At 41.7% G+C, this 24,736-nt stretch overlaps 1 protein-coding gene across 1 annotated transcript in view; it reads left to right on the top strand.

The window, feature by feature from the left end:
* The first annotated feature begins 777 nt into the window (after positions 1-777).
* Positions 778-24,736, top strand: part of kdrl (kinase insert domain receptor like) — a 41,814-nt gene continuing 17,855 nt past the window's right edge. Inside the window, exons 1-18 of the mRNA XM_018660199.2 lie at positions 778-1,360; positions 7,486-7,570; positions 8,607-8,815; positions 10,373-10,500; positions 11,663-11,822; positions 11,914-12,050; positions 12,151-12,322; positions 12,508-12,634; positions 12,789-12,958; positions 14,317-14,473; positions 16,515-16,629; positions 19,288-19,396; positions 20,553-20,837; positions 20,983-21,129; positions 21,832-21,960; positions 22,969-23,075; positions 23,599-23,728; positions 24,252-24,356. Of these exons, the coding sequence (XP_018515715.1) occupies positions 1,297-1,360; positions 7,486-7,570; positions 8,607-8,815; positions 10,373-10,500; positions 11,663-11,822; positions 11,914-12,050; positions 12,151-12,322; positions 12,508-12,634; positions 12,789-12,958; positions 14,317-14,473; positions 16,515-16,629; positions 19,288-19,396; positions 20,553-20,837; positions 20,983-21,129; positions 21,832-21,960; positions 22,969-23,075; positions 23,599-23,728; positions 24,252-24,356 (2,536 nt within the window). The 5' untranslated portion in view covers positions 778-1,296. The remainder of the gene's footprint in view (positions 1,361-7,485; positions 7,571-8,606; positions 8,816-10,372; positions 10,501-11,662; positions 11,823-11,913; positions 12,051-12,150; positions 12,323-12,507; positions 12,635-12,788; positions 12,959-14,316; positions 14,474-16,514; positions 16,630-19,287; positions 19,397-20,552; positions 20,838-20,982; positions 21,130-21,831; positions 21,961-22,968; positions 23,076-23,598; positions 23,729-24,251; positions 24,357-24,736) is intronic.

Below are 24,736 nucleotides of genomic sequence, written 5' to 3'. Positions count from 1 at the left end.
CCATGTACCACCACTCCAGCTTCCAGTCCCCAAAAATGGTGGCTCCTCAGTCAGTCCTGATGTGGGCGGAAAGGTGAGGGCAGGATGTTCTTATTTACAGTGCCTGCTACTATGACCTACAGCAGCAAAGTAATTGTTGTGGTGATAAAAGAAAACAGTCTGCGGCACATCCACACACTGCAGGGTACTGGCTGGACAAAAAGAGGATTATTTACATTGATATAAAAAGCAGTGTATCCTGTTTCTGAAGTTAAAAATAAATCCAGCAAGTATTTATTCTAAACACTTGGGCTGATAGATTCAGTCTGATATCATGATGATTGTTTAGTCTTTTATTCTTTTTTCCTCTTGAGACAAGATAACTGGTGTTACCTTTAACCTCAGTTGAAGAAGTAGATTGGTTTTATCAAAGGAAGGGTGACACACAAAGGCCAGTTAAAATAAAGGTTAATCTTTATAATTTAACTTCAAAATGTTAGTTAGAAACATATTCACTGATCACAAATCAGTAAGGTGATATTGAGCAGTCAAACCCCCTGTTTATCAGTCATGTGATAAACTGTGGATATTTTTATTTAATGATATTGCTGAAACATCCCTCTGGTCGTTATTCATCATGCTGACCTGACACAAAATATGTGGCAAGATTACCATGAATGCTTCAGCAGTATTTCTCTTGAACTGATCTCTTCCTCAGTAGCCCGAAGAAAGGAGTTTGTCCCCCCCAGAAAGTGACGTTGCATCCTTCCTCTGTGTCTCCATAAAACGTGCCTCACGCATGGACTATAAGTGTTGCACAGAGGAGAGAAAGGGAGGAGGAATTGTCCAAGGCGCGCATGTAAGGCAGGAGCTGATTTATCCAGCCTTTGTGGGCCACACCAGACAACAGTTAGAAACTGCAATTAATATATACCACTCATCCAGCTTTCTTTTTTCACCATACCTTTAGTTTCATTCAACTAACTTTTTTGGTTTTGTTCGAGAGCACCTGCCCGGAGCATACAGCGGTACACCCGCCTCCTCATTGCGGGGATCGGGAGTTGGACTACCCAGCTGCGCAGGAGAGCTCCCCTGCAAAAACGCGTCATGGGGTACAGGAGAATCACTGCCGCTTTTTGCATGTACACCTGAGGGATTTTGTGGATTTACAACGCGGCTTTCAAAAGAAAAATAAGACTCTTTATTTAATCGCTTCAAGAAACTTTTTGCCAGTCACCTTGGAGTTATAAGCCTCTGCGAGCGACCCGTTTTTTTTATTCTAACACACGGTTTTGGTTTTGGTGAAGAGCTGACAGGATGGTCTCATCCAACTGCTTCAAATTGTTCGCTGTCATCTTGTGTTGGTCATCACTCACAAATGGTAAGAAACCATTCATGCTTCTACAATTTCGTTATTTACGCGCAGCAGAGTCTGATGCATGACAGGACAGGATTTTAACATCGCACAGTTTGACTGTTTGATTCGTTTCAATGAATGGCTGAATGCATCAGCCTTTGCAGGCGTTTGGCATAATCCCTTGTCAGTTATTAGAAGGAGAAGTAGAGTGGCTTCTTTTTGTTAATTATAGTAAAAAATAATGATAAGAATAATATTGCTAATAATAGTCAGCCTGAGCTGTAACTAAGAGCTGATTTTGGGGGGGCAGGTTTTTATTGATCCTAACTTGTGGAAGTTTGTGACAGTGACAGTTTAATATTTAATTAGCATGTTTTAGGAAATTAAGTGTCAACAGTTGAAGTTGAAATTGCAGTTCTCACTTAATCCACTAGAGGTAGTCATGTCCCGTTGTAATTTGGTGATTATTAACAAGTTAATAAAATGTGAGGACTCTGTTAATTGTGACAGATGTCCACACTTTATATTTAAATATAAGACTGGTTTCATTGATTGAATTATGATTGGGTTGATTTGGACTAGTTTTCTCAGATATTCTGAAGATATTACAAATAAGCCCTTTGCTATATATTATTAAAAAACGTTTATTCCAGCAATTGTTATCTGTGGGTGAACAGGATTAAACATGCTGGGAAGAGAATGCATGTTTTTTTTCTGACAGTACAATAAGCCTCATTGTCTCAGTGTCACTCGCACAAAAACAAGATGGTGTTTAAAAGGTGGATGTTCTTCCACCTTGTGCCAGGTTGAGTGTGCCACTGAGATACACAGCCAGCCTTCCTCATCATTTCCAAATAAACAGCCCATCCAAACAAAGGAAATACTGTTCACATTCACCCCCTTCCCCCAACCACCTACACCCACACTCTGTACATACTTTCAGCCTATGAAGCTTTGTCTACGATGTTTTTAAGTAGATTTCCTTCACTGTCCACACACAAAGCGTGGGAAAGACACAAGGAGGAAGCGGACGTAGGGGCAAGAGGCAGCCTGGAATTGTTCTGGCTAGTAAAGGTCACGGAAATGTGACACGCTACCTGAGCAAAGATTTCTTCCCGTAGTTCCTTGTGCTCGTATCAAGCTATGTCAAACTCCATCCACGAGACAATGGCTGGGAGGAAAGGACAGTATTGTTTCTGCAAGGAGCCACAGACTGGTAGAGCCATTAGTTATTGATGGTGCATCAGGCTGTCTCTGTCAATGCTGAAGTATGTAGCAGGTTTATTCTGGAAAATAAGCCACCAAAATTAAGATTCATGTTGCATCCTACCAGTGTCACAATATTAAAGTTATTATCAGAATTACAGGGAATCACTGACAGGGGCTTTAGCAGTCGTCTTCTCTGTAATTACATCAGTGATTGCGAGGAAAAAGGTAATTACTCTGTCTAAAAAAATAGTCTGGCCTCTGATAAATGTTGAATTTATCAGAATAAATAAAAAGTGTGTTGCTTTGTGACACCAATTTAAATGAAGCATAACTCAGACTGGGGGGGAGAACCTTTTTGCAACTCTGTGACTAGATTCTTGCATTGCAGATTTATTTTAGCAGATTTGTGTAATGGTTAATGACTTTCAACCATCTGCTTGGGATGTGATGAAATAATACTGATTCAGTGAACTCTGTCTGTAAATTTCATAGATGCCATGCTATGTCTAGGTAGCATACTGAAATTATTTCTTGAATTTTCTGGGTGAAGGAAGTAAAGGATGAATTTCTAGGTGTAGAGTTACATAGCCTTAGTCAGTGGCATTTTAGGACACTGGCCAAACTCTGGAAAAAAAACAAATAAAGGAAAGTGATGATTGAAGCAAGTAATGATTGAGGGGATGAGTGAAAACTTTTTTCTCTTTTACTGCTCATGGTTTGAGTTCCTCTCTCTTAGTACGCTGTAGCAATCAATCATTTCTTTTTCTACAATCAGGATAGTGTTTCTTTTGAAGCCATCTTTCTAGCAGTCTGAGTTTATGTTGTGTCTAATTTGTTTTGGAGTCAGTTTTTCTTTCCTGCTTGGATACTTGAGATGAAGTGGAAAATGGGAGTGATGAGAGGTCAGCCAAGTGCAGTCAGTACTTATTGCTCACTGGCAGTACGTCTGGGTCCATGCAGGCAGCACAAGAAAAACACATCCACATACACACACTCACCTGGATTGGGAGACTTACCAGCAGAGAAAAAAAGTCATTCCCTTACACAGGGATATTTAACTTTACAAATTGCTTTGTGTAACTGTTCTTATAGGATGATTGCAGCATCTGGTCCATACTAGGCATATCCAGCCTGAGCCAGCAATATATTTTCTTTGAATCCTGCATGAGATTTCAATTTCAAGGAGCTTCTGTCTGCCTACTAGTTCTAATCATACATTATGGAACAGAAATCCTCTGGGTTTACCATTTAGTACTCTCATGCCGGAGATTCCTGTTTGTTGGCTGTACTCAACTTTATATAACCTAGAGTGGCCACCCATCATGGCCAGATGTTCCTTTATTTTGCTTTTTTAAGAGGAGTCTGGGGCATTTTGCCTCTAAATCTCCAAAGGCTAATATGTAGCTAATAAAAAAGGCACTCGCCCTAACTGTTGTCTTAACCTTGCAGTTGGCAAAGTGGAAGGGTTTCAGAAGGGCTCTGTGAGAGAGAATATGCCAAGAGACATGCAGCACAGCTACAGCAGTGGTAGCTGCTCCTTATTTTGGCAGGTGGTTTGAAGCCTTGTCAGTGGTTCCAACTTGTTCCAACTGCCACTAGAGTTTTGAGCCATTTTTGAGTATGAAAATTTCAACCTAAAGGCAGCATACTTTCAAATGGCATACAACACCTTTGCAGGTAGAGTTGTGGCATGTCCCCTTTGAATGCTCACTGAGGCACACACACATTAGTTTATGTGTAGTGTATTGTTTTGCTTTGCTAATAATAATAATAATAATAATCATTAAAATATCTGCAGGCTCAGCAGACTTTGTGTTATCCTTTTGCACCAGGCTAGGAAACTTACCTTGCAGATTGGGGACCATTCGCTACTGTTTCATTCCTGTTGCCATGGTGTTAGCAAATCGAAGATGACTCACCACCAGTGACCCTGCACTCCTTTGTCAAATTTAATTCCCTCTCCACCCTTTTTATGTCTTAAATGGCAGGATTAAACAAAAGAATCATTATGCCGTATTGTTGTTTTTGCCTTGAAAACACGACAGTCTCCCTTTGACCGTGCAGACAGTTGCGTTGTTTCATGATACATCAGGAAGTTCGGGGAGCTGAAGTGTACTCTCTGCAATAGAGAAGGGAATTCCGAACATTATTCCAAGCACTTGAGGGGCTGTGACTTGGAGTTTCCCGTTCAGTGGTAGTACAGTCATTTTGTACAGTAATAGTTGTCTCTATTATGCAACATCAAGCATGAACCACTGGCAGTGTGCCGCAACAGCAAGGCTGGTAACATCTTGCCCACAATTGCACCAACCCGCAATATCCTTTCCTCACATTTTCCCTCAGCTTCTTTATTGCGGTTCACACACTGTATTACTTGTTTCGTCAACAGTTAGTCATGTTCTCACCCTTCAGTTCTGTAATGTTGTAAAATGGTAGTTTGTGCAACATTTATTGGGTTGAAGTACCAAAACAGAGGGCTGAAATCTAGTCCAGAATTAAAAACTGGTATCAATAAGACATCTGATATTGTAGGAACTAGCAAGAGCGCCTCAGTCTTCTCATCATAGTTGTGCTCAGAATACCTAAATACGTTTTTCTTGGCCTTGGATCCTTGAAAAGACATTTGATGAAAGTCAAGCAGGGTAATTTAGGGTCACCAAATTTTAGTTACATTCCTGAACTTCTGGCTTGGATTAATTGAAAAACTCAGTTTCAGTTTTTGTCATTGTTTGGCCATTCTTTTAGACTAAATATTTAAATTGCATTTTCCGAGCTACAAACATTTCAGAATAGTGTAGAGTTGATCCTGGAATCCAGCACTGTTTCAATTTGTAGTCTTTAATTCCGGACTGATAGTGAACCTACAGCACCACAAAATGTTTTCCAAACACTGTGTCCTGTGCCACTTTTTTTCATCAATGGCAACTGAGGACAAGAACGTATAAATTAAATCCTGGTCTAATCTTAGTTATCTTGGCCCTGTGTCAATAATCAGTTTGATGCTGTGCAATTGGCTCAAGACCCCCCCACCCATCAGTTGACTGAGAAGCTGAACCAGAAGTCATTCTACCTCTCTCTCTCCCTCTCACTCTATTTGTTCCATGCCTGTCCTCTTTTTAATGGCTCTTAATGAGAACCAGCTTCAGGGGCTCTTTGAACCAACACAATAAGCACAATTTCTGGCATTTTTCAGGCGATCTGCTGGAGGAATGCAGCACACAGCTGTTGCGGGGGGTTAGGGGTGCCGGGACGCTTGCTGAGGTCAGCGTTGGGCAGGCACTGGGGCAAGTGGGAGTTTTGAGGGTGTGGGTGTAAAGAGACGACCATGGGATGTTTTTTTTTTTTTTTTTTTTTTTTTTTCTCTTTTAGTGGGCTGTTGGGGGCCCCTGCTGATTCATCCATCTGTAGTGAGTTACAGAGGAGAATAGAGGAAAAACTGGCCAGTTTTAAGAGATGAGCTCCCTGTCAGTGCAATTCAAGGTCAGGATGATGTTTTTCATCGTTGTTATTGGTGTTACATGTTCGCACATGTGTTGGTTTCGTATCAGCTCATAAGTCAAAGAAACAACGTGTAGGACATGTAGAAGTCAGTCTCACAACATGATACATTGTACTTTTTATTTTGCCATTTGCATTTAACTGGTCCCATGGGTCAAATTATATTTGATTCATTATAGCAAAGTCCTAATTTTCAGCAATTTAATGACATCAACTTGCTGTCACTTTCCAGATGTGAGGCAAGAAAAAAGCAATTAGACTCATGCAGCTGAAAGCACATAGTATCACAACATGAAAGAGTGTGAGCCATAACCCTTCCCCCCTGCATAACCTTGGACAATAAAACAATGATGTTATAATATATTGTGAGGAAGTAAATATTGAGTGCCACTGCCAACACTGGCAACGTCAGCTCATTCTTAGCACAACAGCTGTTCTGAATAATAGACAATCACTGGGCAAAGGTGTGCAAGTGTGTGTCTTTTCCGTGTGTGTGTATTTGTTTGTAAATGCAGGTGTACTCGTGTGTGTGTGTGTGTGTGTGTGTGTGTGTGTGGGTTTCCATGTGCATCTATTTGCTAGCTCATGTGTCAGCATGTCAGCCTGGCAGAACACTGTTGTGTAACCTCATTGTCTCTCTTGATTCTATGCTACAAATAAAGGTTTCCCTGAAGGCTGTCATTTGTAGAGGGTTGACTTAATAAACTTGTTTTCTGACTACAGAGACAAGCTGTTCAGGGATCTCAGTGAAAAGAAGGAAATCACATATGGGATTGTGACACCTCCTGGACAGCAGGGAGAATCACTGTGTTTCCTATGTTGAACACTGTTGCAGGGACCTCTCAACAGATAGACTTGGCTGTGCACCAAATAGAGGTCACCACTGAATCAAACATCTCAACCTTCTACTTTCCCCCTGATAATGTAATAATAGCATTTAGAGTGCAAGGTCAGTGGTAAATGAAAAAATACAAAAAGAGAGGAAGGGAGCACCCACTAGAGGAGAGTGAGCGATAGATTCACAGGAAACGCGTGCAAAGACTCTCATCGGGATCTCGCTGATTCTGACTGGTTTGACCTTTCTGGCAAAGTGGCACAGCTGCTCCCCATATTGTCCCCTTCCTCCCTCTATTCCACTTTCTCTTTTTCTTTCTGTCTTTCTTTCTTTCTGCTCATCCCAGGCCACTATTCATTCAGCAACCTGCCCTCCCAGTACCGGAAAAACACCCCCAGCGCTCCCACAGCAGACAGTCACTTGCATGAGAGTCAGGAGCAGATCAGCACAAAGTGGACCCATGCTGAAGTGATTCATGGAATTTCCAACAATGTTTTCTATTCTGCTGTGTAGTACAATAGTGACTGACCAACACAAGATATGCTGTAAATGTGCAGTTTAGTTGGATTTTGTCCTTAAGTGCTCTATATATGTGTGTGTTCAACAGGGCATTTGGAGAGAGAGCACTTTCCTAAGATTCAGCCCTCTCAGAATACCCTCATGGTGGATGATTTGTTGAACCTCGTATGCAGGTATGTAACACACAGATTTTTGTCAATGGCAAGTGAGCCCAAAACAACATGTAAATACAATCAGTGTTGAACAACATTTAAATTCAACATAGCCAGTGATGAATAATTTCTGATAAATGTGACAAAGGTAAGTATCCTATCATGTTGAAATTTGCGACAGTCAAAGAAGATTAGGACTCCAGTATTTTGCCTTTTCCCAGTCAGTTATCGGGGTCAGTACTGTCACTGCAGCCATAAAGTTTAAATCCTGGGCTCATTACATGTTAGAATGGCCAAGGGGAAAATAAATGGGACGTGCCTGCGTTCTCGGGACACTTGCTGGCTACAAAGAAGCTGGGACAGTTCTTGACAGGAACCAGTGGTGGTGGTCCACATTTATCAGTCTGTTGCAATTTCCTTTAGGGGTGGTGGGACCCAAGTGTGCTGCATTCACATTTGTTAAGAATTTAGAGAGTCTTGCATCATTTTGCAGGCCCGCAAGGAATGTTTAAGAACTCGTGTCTATCTAATGTAATGCTTCCCTACAAGGCCATATACTAAGATGCCTGGCCCATACAGAACTGTTTTGTTTTTTGTCACAAGGATAAGAGCTTGACCCAAAATTCTGCAGGCTAAGGCAGTGGTATGCAAAACATGTTTGATGTTCCTCGGGGATCTCTTTAATGAGAGTTTTAAAATGGATGCTTTGTGGAAAGAATGTGTTAGCTGAGCACGTCATTCAAGAGAAACATGTTCCCATGTGAAAGTTCAAGTTATCGAATGACTCGAGATTAACTCAAAATAAACTAAAAATGAACATCAAGCCAAAAAGTCCCAAGGGGAGAAGCAGCGGCTGCCACCCTGAACTGGAAAGCTCGTAAGGTCATTGCCAGCTGTGACACTTTTCCTCAAAATAGATCTAGGTTATGCAGCAGTTTGTCTACAGAGAACAGATCATGTTCATGTGTCAAATCCAATATATCTTATATATCATCTTGTTTACTATCTATATCAAAACTGACATTGTCTAATATTGTCCCACTCTGACTTTTGCCAGAGGTCATGGCCCGCTGCATTGGAAACTTGCCAATCACCGACGATCGATTTCATCGGACGGAGTGAAGGTGGAGCAGTGCAATTCCAAACATCCCTCTCACTTAAACTGCAGCAAACTGATAGTCACAGACTTGAGTGCCAATGACACTGGGAGGTACAGCTGTAAAGATGGCTCAGATCGCATCACCTCAACCTATGTCTATGTCGAAGGTGAGACCTGCAAAGCGCTCTTCACATGGGATACTGGTGGTGGCAGCCAGCTCAGATTATTGGCCCCTTTTTTTTATCAAATACAGTCAGTAAATCAGTGGGAATGAGAGAGCAGAACCCCTTACAGTCTTAGTTAGATTTATGACACTCAAATTATCCTCTCCAGACCACTGAATGTAAGTCATTTTCCAGCATGAGAAAAACTGAAAGTAATGTTGTTTAGAAATACAAAGAACTGGTCTATAAACTGTAACACAGATTAGGGTTCTTCCTTTTTGAATTGAATTGTTATTCTTTGATCTAATTTGATTTAACTGTGCTTGTTTTTGTGAACGTCGCAGAAGAGTTTTCATAAAAGAGAGGTTTTCACAGGGTGATTCTCATCTGCTGGCACCAGTGCAGGGGTTTAGTGTTGAAATGAGTTCACAAACAGTGGCACTTAATGAACAGAATGAAATGGTTAATGAGCAATCTGGTATTTTCTGCATGATATAAGAGCTGGAAAAACAGAGTGAATTAGTCAAAATGGAATAGAAGAAAAAATCAAAGAAAAATTAAAAATCAAAGTAAAAATACTTTATTTACATGCAAGATGCAGATTGCAGTGCTGCAGTTCACCTTCTCAGAAAAAGTGAAACAGAGAGAGGAAGTGGTTTCTTTAGTACTATGGTTTCTGCTGGAGGTGGAAGGGTGAGCGTGATTGCACGGGAAGCCCTGGTCATTGACTGTGATTTCCTGCTCTGGCTACTGTTTTCTTAAGTCTCCCCTTAAGCGTCAGATGGCACCGGTTACTGTTACACTATTATTCAAATGGAGATTGTGCTAGGCAACGTTTGGAGAGCAAGTTAGCCAGGGCTCAATTCACCTAGATGTGTATGTTTTTTAAACTTTAAAACATTTAGTATAAAGATGTTAGATAAGGATAAAAATATGAAATATTGGTCTAAAGAATGTGAAATTGTTGTAGACAATGAAGACCAAACTAAAACTGGATGCACTTTGTTCCTTCTCTTGTTGTTCTGTGAATGTGGTTCCCATTTCGCCTCACTATCAGGCAGCCTGCTGTGCCTGTGTTTAGTCTAACACTCTCTTTTCAAAGCCCTTCAAGCTGTTTATTAGATCATTTTCCATGCTTACTTTTCAAATAATAGTTCCTTTATCACACTACTACTGCTTGACCTCACACCAATCGCAGGCTATTTGTGTAGCCGTGAAGTTCCCACAGCCATCGTGTGATGCCTGCCTGCCCAGTAGGAACACACACCACTATAGTCCTGCTCTATCTGTGCTCTGCTGCCTTATCTGGTTAGAATGAAGCGATCTCTTTATTTGATCTCTGTGTTGGATGCCCTAACATTGCCCTGATTCAATTGCACTGCTCTGGCATAACAGTTTTTTTCACCCTCCTTGAACAACAACAGCTAAAAATTAGCTTCAAAACATGGTTATCCCAAAGGACAAAATGTAAGGGGCCACATCTGCTTTGAAATGCTGTTTCTGTCTGACCTATATTTTAGATCCCACTGATTCTGGAGGGCCTTTTTTTCTGTCCCACAGATCCTGAGCAACCATTTGTGGAGCCCTTTATTTCAACACCTCTCATCCTGGGCATCTACAGGTCTGAGACCAGCCTCACGATCCCCTGCCGGACCTCATCTCCTGATACTGTTGTAACACTGACAGGGGTAAGATCTCACAAAGATAATCATTTCATACCCTCTGCTCATGCCTCCTCTAGGTTAAGTTGTTGTGTCATACTGTATATAGTATATGGAAAAACACTGTGGTCATGTGCTCCATTGACCTTTTTGGACATGGACCTTGATGTAAATCACACAGTACGTCAAAATTGATCGGCAAGATTGTTCTCAATACCTCAGCAGGGCATCTTTACTTGTCGTCTTCTGGGGGGAAAAAAGTGTTTCCCCTCTGAGTTTAAGGTGTCTCACTGGTTCTCACACCCTTTGTGTATTAAATCATTCTAGTACATAGAAACAAACCAGGGACAGTGGCTTGTCGAAGGGAAGCTCAGGGGCGGCAAAGGGAGTCATCCTGTCTGCTTCCTGTAAGAGCAGGAAGGTGCTCCAAGAGTGTTTTTCTCAGAATAGACTCTCAGACTAAATTTAGTCCCTCCTATCTTACAAACATCAGGAAATGCAGTAATAAAAAAAAGTACAGACTGTGTTCAGTCACAGGAAACAACAGGTAATTTATAGGGATTATAACACTGGATCCCAAGATTAGGTGAGAGAAGTCAGCAGAGGAGTGTTCCCTCAGCGATTACACAATGCTTTTCATCTTTCTGTAGAACTTGTTTTATGTTTACAAAGTTGCCACGACAACCACAAAGGTGTGTGCTCTTTGTCATATTCATGATTGAGATACAACCATGTGTCATAGTGCCTACTGTGGACAAACACATCTCACTCAGATGGAACAGATAGTGGTTGAGTGACCTTCCTGCTATTCGAAAATCTATGGCACTCCTCCTTCCTGTTCCTTTCCTTCCTTCCCTTCTCTTGCCTCTTCTCCCAGCCCAACTTCTGGCATAAGAACAAACAGCAGCAGGCACGTACATCCTTTTCCGAGTCTGCAATGTTTTGTGCTCCATTGCATAAATAATTGCAGAAGTTACACTCCACAAAACAATAAAAACTAATTAGACCCTTACTCTCACAGATGCCCGTCCCCAGCTGAGCCCAGCAGAGCATGAGATACATGTTAAATGAGGTTGAGTGCAGTGTACTTCACTCTGTCTGGCTGAGTGACCTTTAATGAACATCACAAGTGTCACCAAATACCTATGAGTACTGACAAAATATCTCTTCTCCCCTCTCTCGATTGTAGTTCCCACCTTTATCAGAGGAAGTTGTCAAGAACATGGTATGGGATCCAAAGGTGGGATTCAAGATTCCCTATGGTCCCTACACTATGTACAATACGCTCACCTGTAACACTGTGGTCAACGGTCGTGAGTTCAAGTCACTGTACATCCCTCACAGGCATAGTGAGTCTGTTGTTTTCCTGGTCAAAATTAAGACCATTGCTGATAAAGAGGTGTCTCTGTTTCACGGTCTTCTTTTGTCTCCATTTTACAGCTCTTGTTCTCAATAATGTGAAAATCACCCCAGAGCGTGTCAGATTGTTGGTTGGAGAAACCCTCATCCTCAACTGTACTGGCGAGACCACCTATAATGGTAGAATCAACTTCACATGGGATTTTCCAAAGAAGAGAGTGAGTTCAGAATTTACTCTTAATGCTGTTTCACTGTATGTTTAAGAAGGACCATTGCAGATTGTAGCAGTGGAGTTTAAGGTACTTCCTTTGTCTTCAGGAAAATCGACATTATACACCCAAGACTAAAGACAACCCGGCTAGGGTCCTTATGATGAGCAAGGGTTTAGTGTTGCCAAACGTTACCATGGAGGATAAAGGGTTATACCGCTGCAAAGCTGAGATTGAACCTACAAGACACAAGAATGCTACAGCAAAAGTCCTTGTCTTTGGTAAGTATACTTTGGATGCACTAGACAAGCTGTAAAGTTTATTAGAAAGTATAAAAATACAACTAAATGATCACACAAAAGATGATTTTAACATCTAGATTACTGCATCACTCTATAACTGTACTTTAATGTCTTCTTTCCTCTAGCATGGATTCCAATGACTTTGTCTTTATCTGTTGTTGCAGAGCATCCATTCCTAAACGTCTCCTATAGGCATGAGCGGCCGAGTACAGTGACCGTCAAAGAAGGAAGAAAAAAGCTTGTGTTTGAGCCCAAGGTCAACGCTCTGCCCCCACCAGACATGGTAGCATGGTAAGTAACATTTTACAGTCAGAATAAAAACTGAGTGCAGCAGCACCTCCATTATAAAGCACTGTGAGGAAGCATAAATTCTAACTCAAGTCAAGTGCTTTGTTTTCATTGATTGTTACTGTTAAAAATAACTTTTCATGCTTCCAATTTTTAGGTTTAAGGATGGGGTGCCTCTAAACACAACTTCCACCTGTTACAAGATGTCGGGTTTCAGCTTGATTATCATTGATGTGCAGCAGAAGCATGCTGGGGTCTTCACCATAAGCCTGGGCAACCAAGCAAAGGGCTTGTACAAGAATCTGAGCTACACTCTGGTAGTCACCGGTAAGCCATCGCCATAAACCTGATAATGACTTCTGATCCGGGGGAAATGAAGCAGTGCTTTCACTGTGGACTGAGGCCGCCCCAGTGCCGTAGCTGCCTTCAGCCCAGTTCATTGGACGGCAGGTAGCAGCTCTAGTATGAGAGGAATTTGGGGGCTTGTTGATTCCAGGGCTGGATTGACGTAGCAGGGGCAGCTGTTGTTGATTATTGGGGCTCTTTTGAAGGGGCTTGGCGCAGTGTGTAAATGGCCTGGGCTCCATTCTGCACGCAGACTCCAGCCATTCCAGACCCCCCCCCAGTCCCCAGCATTTATTTGCATCCTCACCATGTGTATATACAGTGCAGCTCATGTAAGCAACATGTTCTTTGCAGTATGTATACAGCTTGACGAAAACAAGGACTAGGCATATAATTCATTGTTATGATGACTTTGTAAAGGGTACTTAAAACTGTTAACACTTGAGGTTATAAATGTTTTAGCATATTAGGTAGAAACTTGGATTAAGTCTGCTTGCTATAGAGAACAGACCGGTGTCTATCAGTTACTTAAAGCTTACCATGGGGGGCAGAGTTATTTTCATGGCATTCTTTAAACATTATCAAGCAATACCCAATAGCGTGCCAGAAAGTGGAAAAATCAGCCCCCTTCTGGTTTGTATATGCCTTATTTATGGTCCTTGGCTGTCCTGCTCCACAAAACTTGAATTTATTGGAATGAAAAAAATAAAACACACACAGACACAAACAAACAAAGTGCAGAGAGAATCCTGGTATCAATTAGGGAACTATTTTAAGCTTTCTTCATCAGTTGTTTATAGCTGTCACCGTGCTACAGGCTATGAATGAGTTCTATGTGATGACGTGTGTGTGTTTGTGTGTGGTGGGATGTAGATTTTTGTGGTTTGCCACATCGTGTCACTGCGTTTAGGTTGACTGTTTCAGCTGTTCAAAATAGAGAGAATGGCTGCGTGATGCAGGCTGCCTCCTGAGGTGGCACAAGGAACTTTGTCTGTTGTTAATTACAGCCCACAGTCGATTCACTGACCTGGGCACGGGCCACAGTGGGGTCGTTCTTTGACCTACAGCCTTGGGCTAGCCAATCATCCTGCCATTCTTCTTATACACAGTGTCTAAAGGACAACTAGTGTCAGTGGCACCTCTTTCATGGTTATCCATCATGACTGTCGTCCCTCATTATAAAGACATTATGAGATTCCACAGTGGGCTGGGTTGGGATGGCAGATAGTTGATCTAACCTGCTCTCTCTCTCTTTCTCTTTCTCTCTTCCTTTCTCTCTCCCTGTACTTTTGTGTGTGTCTGTGTGAACGTGTGTGTTTATATGCACTTCTCTTTCACAGTGAAGCCAAGTATTTCGGAGGCGGAGCTTGCCACTGTAGACGTGCAGCCCTACATGCTTGGCAAGCATCCACAGCTAACCTGCACAGCCAGTGGGGTGCCCTTGCCAACCATCACTTGGTACTGGCAGCCGTGTCACCCAAATGCTACGTTTAAAAAGTGAGTCACCATTGCACTATGCTCCATGCAAAGAAATGCTTAAACCAGATTTTCTGCAATTATGGTCTGTTATCTTTGTTCAGTCTCGGAAGAATTAAAAGCATAGCCAAAGCCAAAGTTCTCCTGATTTTAAACACTATTTCATGGAAAATGTTTTATATACAGACCACTTTGTTTTATGTAAACTATGTAGTCTCTTTACCATGCTTTAAATAATTTAATGTATAACTGGACCACATCAGTCATGAATACCTGAAATAATCTGTTTCAAAATCAGGTACATGCCACTAGCTACCATGTGGTGATCCTGCACTGAGTGTGGCATTTCACTCAGTTACCTGTAATGTAGTGTATGTCCAGTTTTAGTTGCCAGTTTACAGGAGACCAAAGGATTTGATTCAGGTTACACTTAACTCCCGAAGTTTGTCTTTGTCCAGAAACAGTTTGTGCAGTTTCTATGTTTTATATCTGTTTTAATATGATGTTGTGTTTTTCTTTAAACCACAGAGTAATTGGACAAATCCCACAGCTATGTTGGAGGCAAAAACTTTAAAATACACTTCACAGTACTGGAGTTGTATTCACAAACACACAGACATCATAGACTTAACAGCACACATGTGTAACATCCAGAACCACCTCTCCAGCCCGGGGACCCCACTATAAAACAGATCTAAATTGACTGAATTGACTCAGACCCAGAATATGACACATGAATCAAAGAAACGCAGCCCCAGAGAGCTGCCCTCTCGTTTGTGGTCAGTGATTCTCTAGGCTGAAGGGGAAACATGGGGGAGATATATTAATCTCAGATTCCCTGAGCTGTTACAGAGCCGTACAGAACTGAGTGTATGAGTGACTGTGCATGAATACCGGCCTGGTAGTGAACCCACAAACAAGAACATTCCCTGAGATCGTGGCTCGTCAATGACAGCAGGAGATCGAAGTCGAAAGATCAGGAAAACAATGGGTCATTACCCTTGGGTTATCAGGCCTCAACACTATTAACAAAAACAACATGGTGGATTGAAATAGACTAAATTATGTTATGTTACACTTTGTTAGTCCACCAGTGCTGTCATTATTTTATCCATTAAATTATTTCAAAAGCCCCACATGTACTTGGCAGATTTATAATAACTGATAGAGTGTTAGTCAGGTCAAAGCTCTTTCCACAGGCCTAAAGATAATCAGGGCTGGCAATAGGAACAGTGGCTGGGCAGTGGCAGGCAGCTAATGAGACAGAGGAACAGCTATGGCCTGGTAGGAGGCCAATTGTGCAAAATGTTTGTTTTACACAGCCCTGACCCTGCAAAGTACCTGTCACTGTAAATCCAATATGTAGCCCTTCAAGATCACATCTCATCTCATCTAAATCTTTGGGAGTATGGAAAGAAGGGGGAAAGTGGGGGGTCTAGGGAGGGCTTAGAGCTTAGAGAAGCTTGCTGTGTTAGATGTGGAAAAAGGCTGATGTGTAGGAAGCAGAAATATAGGGGTGTCTTTATCACCAGGTTGAGAAGTTATCAGCTGTCCCTTGTTGACCGCCAAGGTCTTAGGATCAACCTTATCTCCTCTGGCCAGAACGTGTGTGGGGGGGTGTTCCTGTACGAGGTGACGCATAGCACAGCCTTTCCTGTCGCTGTTGCTGTTTCCTCCTCTGCCTCTCCTCTCATCAGGCTGATTGTTCCCCACCACGGGCGGTGAAGGGTTTGGGGGTGGGGGTCAAATCCTTTCTCTAGGTTTTATAACCCAGACAGCCTGGTCTAGACCTGAACTCTACTCAGATCAGTCTCAGTGATCTATTAAAATATCATCAGCCTTCCAGGATTTATAATAAGCAAGCAACTTATATGCTATAATCATGTGATCTGGCCAGGATGTGTTTTAATGTTACACCAAGGTTCCCAATAAAAAAAACATAAAAGTCAGTTTTTTTCATCTGTGTTGTATTGTTCAAAGTCCAACACTTGTACATCTGTTTTTACACATACTGGTAGCATGACTAGATGGTCAGTTTTATTGCTTTTTTTCTGTCCTGCAGTTGCATTGCTGACACTGAGCCAACCCTGGTCAGCACTGATGACAGGGGAAATCACTCCCACAACTGGATTAAGAGCATAAGCATCAAGCCTGAACTGGTTAAAGGAATAAACAAGGTATGTGGTTACTTTCTTACGTTTTTTAAACAGTGGATGCACTTGTAGCATACTTTACTCAAATGCGGTTGACAAATAGGATTTATATAGCAACTGGCTCAAGAGGATGTCTAGAGATCCACAGAATAAACATTAGTGAGGTTAGATTCAAGTAGGAATCTCCCATGATCAGGACTTGAAAGTTAGATTCAACATCTGAAAACCATAAATCCTCACAATTTTCCTCCTATTGGCAGTGATGCAGTACTTGTCCTCGCTGAAAATGATTCATTTTGTCTGCATTAGTTTTTACTTATGTAACTGTGACCAAAACCCATGAAAAGGCCCTCAGCAGTTCCCTTTGACGAAATCAGTGTTGTTTTTCATTGCTGCACTTAAAAAGACATAATTTATTCTTGACATAAGCGACCAGGAAAACACGGGAAAATCACTTGGTTTCATGCATGATGTGATACATCAGAAAAGGCAGATGCTATATTGATAAATACTGTACATTTGCAACATAAATTTAAGAGCTAATGTACCAGGATAACTGAACTGGTTTTCCTTTGGCACAAAAGCCCTCCTGTAATCAGCAAGATCTCTACCACAGAGTTCCCTTCACTTCTGACTGTGGTACACCCATAACTGACAGACACAGTTCATTTCCGTGTACTTAAGTGAAATACAGCCTCCATTTCACAGTTTCCTCATATGAAGAAGACCTGTAAATTAAGCAGCTGCAGCCTCATCCTGGGCCAAAGTACATTGTTTTATCCTCATATCAATTAATCTTTTTGACTGTTGAAACTCTTAGAGATAAGTCTTATAAACAGTGCTAAAGCTATATGGCTGTGATGCTATACCAAGGGATAAGAACAATTTTTTCTATCTATCTAATGAAATGTGAAGGTAAACCACCACACACCTTATTGCTATAATTTTACATAATATGATTATAAAAGCAAGATTTGGTCACAAAAAACTATTTAATGAGATAGAAATGGTCTTTGTCCTACCTATAAATTCAAGAAGACAGTAAATTTATGGTTGTGGAATCTTCCAGTCTGTTAGTTTCTCTTAGGAAAATTTAAACACATATTGACATGCAAACCCAAAATATGCCACACATAGAGGAAATCGTAGACATCACTGCAAATGTCCCATGGGAGCCTGTTACTAAAACTGTTCACCCCAATCATAATTAAGAGCAGGCCTGCACTGCCTTGTGAAAGTCAGTCTATAGGATTAGGTTCAAGAACCCCATTACAGCAGACTGGGTCAAATTAGGGCACAAATTCATTGTCATACAGGTTTTTTGCAGGAGAAATAATCAGTGATCATTGTCAATCCAAACCTTTCTGTTCACTGTTAACCTGCATTTCAGGCAACTAATAGGGTGATTTATTGACTTCTGCTCTCTCATTAAGAATGCAATGAAACTCAAAATCATATCAACCCTTTGCTCACCAAGTAGTTGTAAATTTGCCCATTTTCACAGGGCATCAGCTCTAATATGTCTCTGACATAAATAGGGAGTCAGCACTTATTTACAAGTACCTGTGGCCAAACACTGGTGCTTTATGAGGGTTAGGACTAAGGGTCAATGATAACAAGCAGCAGTTTAAAAGAAGAGGGATTTGTTGGAAGTGAATTCCTCTCTGTCACCCCACATAAATCGTGTTGGCCTGTGAATAAGAACATAGTCAGGGCCGGGCCTCTGAGTGGCCTAGTAGAGAGGAAGAGTGGCCCGGGTCATAATGGAAGGAAAACACAAGGGGAAGACATGGGCACAGAGGTCACAGTGCGTCTGGTCAGGTCACCTCTCAGGGACTGTGTGCAACCATTTAAATGACTGCTTGTGAGCTTGGGTTACATCATGGTGACTAATAACTGTAACATAATACTATGACGCCGCTCCATCAGTGTTTTGACTAATGCCATGACAGCATGAATTGGACAATATAATATAACTTTTTAACACTTATTCTTTTACTGCCTGTTTATATGGTGAACATTGTAAGTACACGGACGCTGAAACAGTTTCATGGCTGCAGCTGTGTGTGTGTGTGTGTGTGTGTGTGTGTGAGTGTGAGAGAGAGAGTCAACACAATAGGTCCTACAAGCCCAGGAAGTTTAGGCCAGCATACACCCAGACAATACACCCACATCACTCACTCTCTTTGATGTAGCTGACTGCCCCCAAAAAAACAGATGTCACCATGGAACACTAACCAGAACCCCACGCAGTCTGGCCCTCCCCCCAGTTTCACTTATTATTTTGTCTATTTCAGCCATTAAAATGTTGTGCTAGCATGATGACAAAATTGAGTGTGGCATTAGAAGTGCTTTCCAGGAAATGGACATAGAGCCCCAGCAGTAGATCTATAGTGCAGGTCTGAAGGAGACTCAGTGGGTATTAAAACTCCAGATGTATCCTTTCATTAATGTGACACACTGGAGAGTAAAAAACAGACCAGGCTTGGTCCAGACCTCTCACTCGCCTGTTAACTGGAACTCACTGCTCTGATGATGATTGAAGCTCGAATGATAAATCACCCTGAAATTCAAAGTCAGATTGGAAGCCTGAATTGTGATATTAAGCTTTTCTTGTTTATCTTTATCTATTTTATTCTGCTTTGAACAATCAGTAATAATTGCCTTATTTATCCCAATTAGACTGTGAGTACCCTGGTGATTGGAGAAGCCAGCGTGTCAGGAGAGTACTCCTGTGTGGCCCAGAATGAGGATGGCGTCAGCAATATGTCGATCCCTTTCTATGTTGCTGGTAAGTGGGTCATCGGAATACAGCACCTGAAAAATCAACACGTAAATCTTAACAGCTGAAAGTGCATGCAGATATACTCTACTGAGTTTTATTGCAATGGCAAAGCACACTGTACTGTACACGTAATGAATTGCAAGAAGAGGGAAGGAATGTGCAGATTGTATTGTGCAATAAAGAGACCAGAGGGGGGCATTAATTGAAACCATCTTCCACTGTAGCTAAACGGCTTCAGGGCGGAAGAGAGGCAAACATGTCCTGAGCCATATGGAGTGCTATAATGGCAAAACAGCTATGAATAACTGCATTCCTGCTCCAGTGCCAGCAGGTCATTCCTCTTTCTCTGTGAGACTTCTGCTATGAGAATTTACTTTTTATGTGCATTTCCAAATGTTCCCAAAATTAATATCCATTGAGACAGTTATGCAATAACAGTGGAGATGAGGTGTCACTGCACACAAGCACACTTTGCTCTGGACAGTTCACTCTGCAACAAAGTGAATCACATTTCCTTAGAAGTTTAGTGAATCACATCTCTCGAAGGGTGAAGTATTGCTTTTGGAGAGGGGTGGATGTAGGTGAAGACATAACCGAGGAGATGCCAAGTACCAAAAATTTGTCTCCCAGAGAGGAAGAATTCCCGAGATGAATCCTGCTCTCTTCCAGAGGTGAGGGAAACAGAGAATGATGGAACGCTGCTAAAAAAAAAAAGGAGGACAGAATTGTAATAACAGCTGTCTCCTCTTACTGAACAGAGAATGCTTTCCAGCAATCTGAATAAACAAGCGCAGTCTGGTTCCCCTGGGGCCCAGACTCAGCTTCGCTCCAATTGGATGAGTGTAGGAGCGCCATCAGCAATGCTGTCCACCAGCAACGTGCTTCCAATTAACAGTGATGAAACAGGAAATAACTGCAAATTTGACATTCCTGGCCTTGCAACGAGCAGCTTTGTGTCCAAAACTATTGTCCAAAATAGCATTTCCAGCCAGCAGGATACGTGTCTCTGCTCATGCCTATAAAACAGCTGACACAGATTCCTGTAAAAACAGAAATTGTTAACTCTAATTGACCCCACCTGATCATTGAACATATCTGGAGCTGAGTGTGAGTTAACATCACTGGAATCCTAATTTACTACATTCCCCCACTTTGTTTCTAGATAACCCTGACGAGGTTACCATTGAACCTCGGACAGCCATCGAGGGGGATAACGTTACCCTGACCTGTCGGGCAGCGCGCTACCTCTACACAGACCTGAAGTGGTTGGGTTCCGCAAATCAAACGATCACCACCAACGTGTCCAGTCTCAAGCTCAGCCGCTACTCCATTTCCCTGTCTCTCCATCTTCATAATGTCTCTCAAAACAGCACCAGGGGGTACAAGTGCAAAGCATACCGTCTTAACGAGAGGGTTGAACTCAAGACTGCTGCACTTACTGTGGATGGTAAGTTAGAGATGAGAAGCTGGTTCCACTTCTGTTGTTAATAACTGTTTCTGTCTGCAACACCATTTTCATAAATTGCTGTCAGCTGATGCACCCAGATAAAATTAGTCATTGTTTTGTTTTTGCTTTTTTTTTCTTGGTGCAGTGAGAAAACGTCCCTGGCTGAGTCAAAATCTGACTAATCAGGATGTGAACAGTAGCAGCACCTTGATGCTGGCTTGTTTCGCTCAGGGAGTTCCTCGTCCCTTCATCGTGTGGCACAAAAACGGTGTTCAAGTGAAACAAGGCCCAGGTAATCCGAGATTAGTATTTCATGTGCTGTGATCCTTCTGTGCAATCTGGACACAGCACTGTACAAACTGGATGAAGGGATGAGTGCCTTTGAATGAACACATTCTGCAATCAGTAGCACTACATAATCAGCACGTGGAGTTGTCATTCCTTTTGAAATCTTCAGAGGCCATGCCAGCGTTTACTGAGAGAAAAACTGTTTTTCGTTGGAAAGCTATTTATTCCCTGAGCACAAGGCTCAGAGAGCAGATGATGCCCCTCCTTAAGATGACTTAGCATTTCCAAGACATGAAAGTTCCTGTCAGTGTGTCATGACTCCTACCAGGTTACTTTAGAACATTTGTGCAGAATATGTTTACATTATTACAGTATATTGATAAGTAATGGTTGCTTTCAGGTAGCCTTGTTCACATTTACATGCACAAAATAATGCCACAAATACTGTGAGAAAATAAATATGCTGTATCCATTTGCATAATTTCATGACCCGAACTCACATGGAAAATATATTTCTGGCTGTGCCAGCTATTCTGCATAAACACAACCCCAGCTGCACTGAAAGTGGGTTCATTTTTATGCCACAATTTGCACACGCTCAAGTGCCTGAATTAAATAGTGTTTCACCTGATTTTTCACTACTGCCACAATGCCACACTTTCTTACACTTTGTTTTACCAGTTTGACTGAGAGTTGTGTGTTGCAGGTATCACACTGGGAGAAGACGGCACTCTGACCATTGAGAGGGTGAAGAAGGATGATGAGGGACTGTATGAATGTATAGCCAAAAATGATGAGGGTTCCGCAAAAGCAAGTGCTGTTGTTACTGTGCTCGGTAAGTCACACAGACAACCTCATATATTAAGTACCTTACATTCAGGTGCTGCTACATGTACAATACTGGTTTCTCAGTCTAAAGTGCTGTGTGCCTATGTCCAGTCAAAACATCTACTAACCAGTACAAATAGCTCTGGTTTGACTTCAGCATGAAAAATGTCCCTTGACAGAAAATCTGTGGCTGCCAGGAATGCCAAGCGAATTCCTTCTTGGGTTTTATGATCAAGGCTCTGGCTGAGGGTCCTTACCTTGAGGACATGACCTCTGTGAAGTGTTAAGAGGTCCACTAATGAGTGCAAAGAGATTGACTGCTACAACAGCCAAGGGACTTGAAACACACAGTAGATAATTGGAGTAGAAAGCCTATCTCTTAAAGTGTGTGTGCCTTTTACATGTAAAATGAATTGCATGGTGACATGGTGAAGGCACACAACCAGTTTGTTCCACACTTAAACAGATTCTTATTCAGCATAACCTTTTTTGTGGCGGTCAACTTAACAATTATTGTTATCCATTCCATCTTTACCACAAACATACTCCAGCAACAAGCTGTATGCATGTTCTGCTCTGTCTGTTTAGTCAAGGATCACATGAAATAAGAGCTGGAAAAACTTTGTAGAGATCCAAGGGTAATGAGCTTTCAGTGTCGACATGGAAGGTTAGAAAAATAGTGTTTGGAAGAAAACTCTATAGTGTGGTATGCGTGTCTCAAACAAACCAGAAATAAACACCAAAGCGTGTTTCCACTTCCTTTCTGTATACAAACTCTCAGAGAAAATTTTGGAAGAAACAAGTAAACAAAGAATGATGTGAAATTAAATCTCGGCATTTTCAGTCAAAAACCAGGCTTTCGATTTGTAATTTTGTAACAGACTGTTTTCTTTTGATCATAATACCCCACAAATCCCTGTCAAAATAATATGACAACTTATGAGATCATGAAAAGCACACAGTGATTTTTTTGCCAAAGAGGTCTGGTAGTTGACGATACATTTTCTCTTTCCAGGGGATGAAGGGAAGCCAAACATTGAGGTAATAATTCTGGTGTGTACAGGAGCTGCAGCCACATTCCTCTGGCTCATGCTTATCCTCTTCATCCGCAAGCTAAGGAAGGTAAGGCATTACATTACTTTTTTCCCAGAAACCACATGAGATTAGCATTTCCCAAGATGTGGGAAGTTCAAACAGTGAAACACGTGACTTCACATTAGTGAAATTTTTAGTTTCGTGTTCTTGATGCCAACTAATTTGGCTTCAGTTATTTCATGGAAATAACTTACTCATGCCTCTTGTGAAATACAGTTTAATGGAAGGATAAATTTAGCATGTGTGTTTATGATTTCCACATTTCCTAACAATTGGGAAGTGCTTTATGTAGCATATGGTCTCAAAAGAGAACATAATGTGCTTGTGCAACAAATATAGTTTTCATGCCTGCAGTTCAGTTATGTATGTGCGTGGAACAAGCAGGCACTCTGTAGAGTCATGACTTATGTCCGTCCAAGTTTGCAAGATGTCAACATTTTTACCGAACACTTAAAATTAGTCATAAGTTCAAAAATGCTCCATAGTTGTCTTTGTCAAAAACGTCTTTATGATAATCTTGAAATTCATTTTTGTCCTCTCACACCTTCAGCAACCAGCCCACTATAAGATGGGCCCATCTATTATCATTGACCCTGATGAGTGTCCCCTCGAGGAGCAGAATGATCTTCTTCAGTATGACAGCAGCAAATGGGAGTTTCCCCGTGACCGCTTGAGACTAGGTGAGCACCGTGCAGTCCTTCCACTGTGGAGAAAAAAGTTTAACGTTTCATATATTTCAGGCAATAATCACACATTAAGTGCAGACACAGTTATTTGTTTGGCATCCTCATAATTTTAGAGAAGAGATTTAAGAAGTTTGCTGCATAATTCAGGCTTTAAACATAAACGGAGCGTCAAGAATCATGCTTGTGATATAATCATTTAACATAGGTGAAAAGTTCAGCTTAAAAGAGGTTAATGGTAAGGATACTCATAGTCACATTAAGGTACATGGAAGAGGTGACGCCCCTCTCTGCAGCTGCTGTGTAGGGCCATTACTTATCGGTAACCTGAGCTGTCAGCCAGTCGTAAGTGAACCATAAATTCTCTAGAAAAACTGCCCGGTGATCAGAGTCCCAGCGTGTTGTTTTAATTACAGACCCATGACCCTGACTGACAAGGAATCCAGTCTGATTTCTCTGCCCCAGGGACAGGAAGCTCTAATGTCGACCCACTTACTACTATACTTTCCTCCTTTGCCAGGCAAAACTCTTGGCCACGGAGCTTTTGGAAAAGTGGTGGAGGCCTCTGCCTTTGGGATCGACAAGCTCTCAACCTGCAAGACTGTTGCTGTCAAAATGCTGAAAGGTGGGATGTCAAAAACACACACTTTTTCACACCATAGTTTGCATGCATGGCCTCTCTGGTGCTCCTCTCATGATAGACAGGCCAGCATTAACGTCATAGCATTTACTGATGTATGGGTAGCAGATGAATATCAGCTATCTGCCATTTCTGCAGATGATTTTTGTCTTGTGCACATTATTGCCTCTTGAGCTACAGCACCACATGTGCCTGCAATTAATGTTTGTATGGCGTATCACTTCAAAGCAAAGCATGCAATGTCTGTTTCTTGCAAAGTGCAGTTAGAAGTAAAGGCTAACTAAAGACCTCTAACCCTGTCCTTGATGAAGAGATTGAGTGTATGCAGATCTGACAGCTATGATCAGAGTGTCCAAGATCTGCAG

This window comes from Lates calcarifer, linkage group LG8 (genome assembly GCF_001640805.2).
Source record: "Lates calcarifer isolate ASB-BC8 linkage group LG8, TLL_Latcal_v3, whole genome shotgun sequence".
NCBI classification, from domain to species: domain Eukaryota; kingdom Metazoa; phylum Chordata; class Actinopteri; family Centropomidae; genus Lates; species Lates calcarifer.
This window is presented reverse-complemented; position numbering and strand designations above follow the sequence as displayed.